We start from the raw sequence: 7,300 nt of genomic DNA, 5'->3' as shown, positions 1-7,300 counted from the left end.
CCCCCCCCCCCCCCCCCCCCGCACGTAGCGAGCCGCGAGTGTCTCCGACTCTCCCAAGGAGAAGCGCGGCGTCGAAGGCACGTACTAATTCCGGAATTCGCCGAAGGCAGGAGGGCACGCGCGGGGCGAAGGGCGGCGGGAGGAGGGCCCTCTTGGCCCTCTTCTCCTTCTGCTCCCTGCTCCGCACTGCTTCGCACGAGGAATCCGTGCGTGCGTGCGAGCGAGCGACAAAGAGAAACGCCCCGAGAGCCTCCTGCCTCCTCCCCGCCTCGCCTCGCGCGACGGAAACTCGGCTCCAGAAACCGCTCCATTTTTTTTTCCAACTTGTCACACGCGCAAGAAAGAGAACGAATCCATCTCGACAGCCGAAACCCCTCTACATCCCGCTACACATGTTAAAGTGTCAAACGTGGGAGTTGCGTGGGCGAGCCGCGAGACGCTTCGCGCGACGGATTCCCTTTTTTCTCTCCGTTTCACGGAAGAAAAAAAAAAAAAAAAAAGAGAGAGCTCCGAGGGAAAACGAAAACGCACTGACGAGATGCCCGGAGAGAAAGAGGGAGAGAGAACACCGTCGCGAAAATTCTTTTCTCCGCGAGCCGACATGACGCGGCGGCCTGCGTGCTCGCGCGGGGTCCGCGGCCCCTGAGACGAGACGAGACGACAGGAGACGAAACGAGAGGAGACGAGACACGGCCCGATTGGAGGACTCGCGAAGATCCGTTGTAGGGTGAAACGTGGTCGAGCGACGGTCCGCCACGCGAAATAACGCGGCCGCGCCGTCGCGCGATCGTCCCGCACGCGTTTCGCCGCGTCCACGCCACTTCGCACCCGTTAATTCGACGCGCAAAACCAAGAGAGATCACAATAGCGTTTACTTACGGCCCGACCGTTGTTGTTTCTGAGGCTCCGCTTTCGCAATCTGTCGGTCGCGCTCGGCAACTTCCGTGGGACACGTCTAGTCAAGTCACCGTTCGACGCGTGACTGCCTTCGCGCCGCGCGACGTGCGATCGTCGCGCCGGCCGATCGAATAAATCCTTGCGATATTCTCCGGTTCGACTTTACGCGGCCGTCCGGCAAAAAGGTATGAAATTAAGGCTCGTTACAAACTCGGCCTTGATCTCGTCGGTGATGATACCAATGGACGGTGCTCTAGACACCCACTACGCGAGTCCGTGCGAATGGAACGATCGTCGATTCTCCTGGTGAGACGAGTATCGTCGGGAAAATTCGCGCGCGTCTATTAGAAATTGTCGAAATCATCTCCGGTCAAATTTGAAAATTTCATTAGGAATTTCACCGCTTGGACCGACGACCGGAAACCGGCCGTCTCCACCTCGACTTGACTCCGGTGGTGCGCGTAAATTCTACAGACAGAAAAATCGAATCGAATTGATCTCGTGGAGACGACGCTCGAGCGGGGAACGGCAATCGCGAGATAGATTCTTGGACTTACCTCGGTGAAGCGTTCGCGTCGTTTCTCTCCGTCACAAATCCGTCTCGATCGCGCGTAACTGAGCGGCGGAAAGAATAGGAATTGTAGAAGAAAAAAAAAAAAAAAAAGATCAACGCGCGCCGGGACAGCAGATTCGCCCGTTCCGTCCACGGCGGGGAGTACAAAGGATCTGTTGTCACACGGCCGGTGCTCCAGATCGTTTTGGGCAACTGTCAGTTTCTCGAGGGTCTCGGTGCAGGTAGATATTTTCGTGCGTTTTTAAATGTGATTCTACAAGGCGATCTACGTTTATATATTTAAGGACACTTGTGATACGCGGATTCAGGTTAGTACGGACGCATCTCGGCGTATCATCCGCCGAGAGCCGTGCCTTGCAGCTGTCTTTGTCCTCGCGTTCGCTAATTTAATCTCCTCAGACTAGGTGTTTTTCATAAAGATTTTCTAGCTCCGTTCACTATTAAATCCCTTCCTGTGCATGTGTACGTGTGTGTGTGTGTGTGTGTGTCTCATTGCGCGAGGAGCACAGAGGAGCGTCTCGTAAATTTAGCTCCGCGGCCGTGACGTTTCGTGCCATCATATTTCTAAGCGTTTAAATATCGCGAGAAACGAATGACTATAAATTCTCACCGCGAGAACTAATTCCTATATAAATTTATGCCTTATTAACAAGTTTGTACGATGTCAAACATTTAGAAGGCGCGTACGAAAAGGGACGAGTTTTATTTTGCATTTTTTTATAAATAATAGCTGCAAGTATTATTAGCAAATTAATTTCTTTTCTAAGTAATTATATTTCATATTCATGTAACTGATCCATTTTTTGGAGTAAATATTTATGTAGTAATATATGAGAAGTCACATTTTATGGTGAGACACAATGATATATCTTAACAAAAATGCTATTACAATTATGGTATATGATACAATTATATATATAATTTTTAAAGCATTTTTAAATATTTTTTGTGTAATTTTAGTATTGCTTTTTATACATTTACTACTTTGTACATTTTGTTATTCCTTTTATTTTTGCAAGCAGTATTTTAATATTAATAATAGATAAAAAATGTAACAACTTGAAAGACTTCAAGTTGATACATTATCTATCATTTATCTATTATAAATTTATTTTGTGATATGTAAAGCTAATTGGGATTTTCTTTACAGAATGGCTCAGCGTCCTCAGAACTATGGGTCTACGGATCAACGGGTGGATGTACCTGAAATAGGATTTAGTCCTACTGAACTTTATAGTCTCTGTGAAAATATTACCACTAACATATATACGATTAATGCAAGTTGGAAGGTTATGGAAAGAGCTTACAAAAATATCGGAACCAGCAAGGATAATCAAGGTTTGAGAGACAAAGTGTAAGTACAATACAAATGTACAATAATTATAATAGTAAGAATTATGATAGTAGGAATATATACAGAGATCTATATAATATATTTTAAACCAATGCAATCCAATTTAAATTTTATATTCCTACCTTTTCAGACATGTAACACAATCGAGTACTAATCAGGTGGTCACGCAGATAAGCAAGGATATAGCGAGACTAACGATGCTGATGAGACGTGGGGACAAACAGCAAAAATTACAAATTGAGAAACTCACAACAGATTTTAAAGATGCATTACAGAGATATTCCGATATGCAGAAGGTATGCGATATGAGATATGTCTCTAATAGTTGTTTTGTTTACAAAGAATTTATAATCGTGAAGCTTTCATTTTGTTTTAAAATTAATCACGAGGTATTCTTTACAGTCAATTGTTGAGAAGATGAAGAGACATATTTTAACTATGACCAATATAGAAAATTCAATGGATGGGGATGACGCTGAAGAGACACACCGCCTACTTTTAGTACAGGAACAAGAGCACAAGGCTACACAAAGGTTTGGAAATAATATCTTTTGCATTCCCAGAAAGTAATGGAGTATGTGTGCTCACAAGTAATGCAGAAAATCTTACCTATTTGCTTAGTTGGAACAATAGCAATGGTTTTCGTTCCATTTTGGACAATGCTGTAAGCATAGAAGCTCTCGTGATTGTATCGGCTAATGGAGATTGTAAGATTTTCTGGATGAGATAGCAATAAAACTTGTGGATTTTATAGCATGCTCGTGACACAAAAAAATAGAACTTAAAATTTCAGTGAAAAGATTAATTACTTACGCGACATGTATTATTAATATAGAAAACTTATAAAATATGTATGGTAAGTCAGTTTCAATGTATCTTGTAACAAAAAATGACATATTCTGAGCCTTTATATTAGAAACAACATGTGATCAGTGTGTATTACGGCATGTACAGGACACTCGAATTTCAACACGGGCTACTCTTAGAGAGAGAGGATAGGATAAAACGTATTGAGGGTGATATTTTGGATGTGAATCAAATTATGCGCGAACTCGCGGCACTGGTGCATCAACAGGGTGATACTATTGGTAAGCATCCTCTTTTCGCTGCTAATAATCTTATAGATAACAGTTGCAAATTTTCTGTATAATATGACGGAAAAATTGTAGAATATAAAACACAGTCTTCTAATCTAAGTTTTTCAATTTAGAATATTCAATTTAACCTTGTTACAAAATACACACGCTTAATGGAATTTAATAATTTTTTTTTTTTTAGATACAATTGACAACCATATAGAGAATATACACGGCAATGTCGAGCTAGGAGCGCAGGAACTGGAGAAGGGAAGTAATTACCAAAGTAAATTTCGTCGGAAAGTTTATATCTTGTTGTTACTTGCGATTACAGTTGCCATTGTATTAACTGTTATTCTAGTCATTAAATTAAGTTAGCGACTCTAGCCTTTGCGCGGGTCTTACTGATTAACGAAAAGGGTTGTCTCAATCTGTCTCATATGTTGTTTGAAAGTAGTTTCTTCAAGGACCATCTCGTTTTGCCCGTTTCTGTATATTGGAGATGTAACAAGGAGAGTATAGAGACTTATTTTATATCTGCTTACCAATGGAATTGTCTCCTGTATTTTTGGAGATGTTATAGCCATTTTGAAATTTTATAAAACAGTATTTAATAATTTCACATGTAAAATATGAATTTTTATAGGCTTTTTTAAATTCTGTTTTTACTCTCTAGCTGAATTATTATTGAATAAAATATTAGAACATCAGAATAAAGGCTAAAATAATGCCTTTATCATTTCTCACATGCCTATCTTGTAATATACAATATAGTTATTTCAAATAATATTCATTTTCTATATTATTTGAATATGAAAGATTTCGTATTCTAAAAATAAAAAATTCTCTTATTTATCATAAGTATTACTTTAATATTATACGTAAAAAAATTTTTAGTATCATATGCTTCAATAGCTTTAAACTACTCAATGGTGATACAAATATTCGTGTCAATAACAGTGTAATCAGAAATTTGTATTATTAATTAATATCGGTTTATAGTTTGAAAACATATATTGTTGCTACTATTGGTTGTATATCAACTTGACTGATGCGTTTCGTTAGCAAGATCTATCTAGATATATCTAATATTGCATAAAAAAAGAGAGAATTATATTCTATACAAAAAATTTATAAACAGATTTATAAATAGGTAGAGAATGTACGTTTCGCGAACATGAAACTGCACAAGGAAAATGTTATCTATTTATTGTCGCCATATGATGAAATAATATTATCAAAACGTACATATAATTATAATCAAACTGATACAAAATTTTGCGTATACATATTTTTATCTTATTTGTATATTTGTTATTTTATGTTTTCGTATATTGGTCTGAATAAAAGTTATTACATATATGAGTACTAATTATGATTAATAAATTGCTGTAATGCAAAGAAAGCCAAATTTAGATAGACGAAAATTATGAGCATTATAATTAGCACTATAATTGGCATATAATCAATTAGAAAAATACTCTTGTAATAAAATTGTATTATTGACTTGGTTAATGATTTAAATTATGTATATATAAATACACACACACATACACATGTTTTCTGAATAGCAGTATCATTTAAATTGTTTATACTTTGTTATACATTTAAATTTATATTTTTATCCTTTGTAATAAATATAATTACAATTTTATTGGAAGTTTTTTTCATACAATATGTAGGTGCTAATTAATTTTTTGCAAATAATAATTTTATATTATTTTATCATGTTATATCTATGAAATAATTTTCACAATAACAGAAATATATTTTTAAAAAGATGTGTATTAAATTTTATAGAAAATAGAAAAAATAATTTTTAGAGGATATTGTAACCTAACAAATATATACAGAGTATTATCGTTGTACGTAACTTAAATTTTTATAAGTTTTCGGATATTATTGTGACATAGATTATTTAATCATGCTATTTTATAATTTATATTATTAAAGAAATGCCGTCTGTATTTGAAATTATGTACTGTCAGACAAAAATTTGATTGAGACAGCCACTTTCCTACGATTACCCGATTCTGATATGATTATTAGGCATTCCGAATCTTAAAAATCCAACGTATAATAATTAAGATTATAATCTGAATATTGTATATACAATTAATCATATTAACATCATTTAAATAAATAGTGCTATGATATTGATATCGATACTTACGCTTAATATCAAGTATAATAGCTTTATTATCGTTGTTGATTTGTATGTGCTAAATTAATATTAGGCATTAAATTATGTTTTGTTCTTTGCAAATAAAAGTTTTTTTATACCCTGTATATGATATGTGATTATATAATATATTGATTTATACCAAGAAATATAAAAGTACATTTAAAATATACAATCTTCAGTATTGTAAAAGCATGGAAAAGCATAAGTGTGTAAAGAAATACATACAAATCAAAGATATCCATATTTTTTATTTGACTTTTCCAAATTACTAGTAGAAAAATAATATCAGCTTAAATGTTTTATTATTCTTTACGTCCAACAATGGATCTTTTATTATACATTACATAACTTTTAACATGAAAAACTTATCTCTGTGATAAAAAATATATATTATACATACATATATGAATGGTCGAAACACCTGTTGTCAGAAAGTTTATATTTAATAATAGAAATCGATTTCTACAAAAAAATTAATATCTGTATAAAATTTTCTTATACAATCTTATTTACAAGGCAATATTTTGTGAAAGACTATTCTCGTAAAAGAAACTACTTTCATAACTTATAAAAACACACATATATAAAAAGGCACATACGTGCTGTAAAAATTTTAATATACAATGTACATACATATATATAAATATAAATACGTTCTCTTAATTCAAAAACTTTATTTAAAAAATTATTCCAATGAGAATTATATGTCTTTTTAAAATAAAATAATTTCCAATTTTGTATTAGTAACAATCTCCATACACATGTAAAATTAAATCTCAGTACCTTTTGAAATAGGAATTATATGTAATTCCTATTAATTTTATAATGCTCTTATATAATTTTATATCTTGTTACATTTATGCAAGAGCATATATATCTAAGCTTTTATTTTGTTTTGTTGTTGAGATCGTCTGGCTTTTATTCGTGATTGCAATGTGAGCAATAAGCCTGCGAGAACGTCGTGATTCGGTAACTTTTTCGCAAACAACAAACGTTTGACCGAATCGTCATAAGTCAAAAGAGCCACCATATTTTGTAACAAAAATCCTTGACAATATTCTAAGAGTTGCGCCGCATTATATACCTGTAAATTTAAACATTTGATAAATTATTAAATGATAATTTAAAATGTGCAATATTTGTATGAAAACATATAGAAGAATTTAAAACTTATAACAATTGAAGCTGGATCTTTGAATGCTTAAATAATTCAA

The 7,300-nt window shown here is 34.9% G+C and overlaps 2 protein-coding genes across 9 annotated transcripts in view; one reads left to right on the top strand and one right to left on the bottom strand.

Annotated features, from left to right (window-relative positions):
* The first annotated feature begins 1,351 nt into the window (after positions 1-1,351).
* On the top strand, positions 1,352-4,501 carry LOC108750627 (syntaxin-12). 2 transcript variants are annotated; one of them, XM_018490192.1, is made up of 6 exons: positions 1,352-1,692; positions 2,622-2,825; positions 2,956-3,121; positions 3,228-3,358; positions 3,780-3,913; positions 4,104-4,501. In XM_018490192.1, exons 2-6 carry the CDS (start codon positions 2,623-2,625, stop codon positions 4,277-4,279), a joined length of 810 nt encoding a protein of 269 aa, XP_018345694.1. In that variant the 5' UTR covers positions 1,352-1,692; position 2,622; the 3' UTR covers positions 4,280-4,501. The 2 variants fall into 2 exon arrangements, with proteins under 2 accessions (XP_018345694.1, XP_018345693.1); XM_018490191.1 differs by having other exon boundaries at positions 1,352-1,779.
* Positions 4,502-6,832: 2,331 nt separating this feature from the next.
* The window catches only part of LOC108750795 (ankyrin repeat and BTB/POZ domain-containing protein BTBD11), a 32,071-nt gene continuing 31,603 nt past the window's right edge, over positions 6,833-7,300 (bottom strand). For all 7 annotated transcript variants that reach the window (XM_018490540.1, XM_018490537.1, XM_018490538.1 and 4 more), the window contains one exon: positions 6,833-7,170. In XM_018490540.1, coding sequence (XP_018346042.1) covers positions 6,964-7,170 — 207 coding nt within the window. In that variant the 3' untranslated portion in view covers positions 6,833-6,963. The remainder of the gene's footprint in view (positions 7,171-7,300) is intronic.

This window comes from Trachymyrmex septentrionalis, unplaced genomic scaffold (assembly GCF_001594115.1).
Source record: "Trachymyrmex septentrionalis isolate Tsep2-gDNA-1 unplaced genomic scaffold, Tsep1.0 scaffold37, whole genome shotgun sequence".
NCBI classification, from domain to species: domain Eukaryota; kingdom Metazoa; phylum Arthropoda; class Insecta; order Hymenoptera; family Formicidae; genus Trachymyrmex; species Trachymyrmex septentrionalis.
The sequence above is the reverse complement of the archived record's forward strand: the minus strand, read 5'-3'. Positions and strand labels throughout refer to the sequence as shown.

What these genes read in the sequence shown, in the direction of transcription:
- LOC108750627 (XM_018490192.1), top strand. Translation starts at nt 2,623, where the DNA reads ATGGCTCAGCGTCCTCAGAACTATGGGTCTACGGATCAACGGGTGGAT. An exon ending in GATATTCCGATATGCAGAAG is followed by an intron (nt 3,122 to 3,227) that starts GTATGCGATATG and finishes TATTCTTTACAG; the next exon opens with TCAATTGTTGAGAAGATGAA. An exon ending in TCAACAGGGTGATACTATTG is followed by an intron (nt 3,914 to 4,103) that starts GTAAGCATCCTC and finishes TTTTTTTTTTAG; the next exon opens with ATACAATTGACAACCATATA.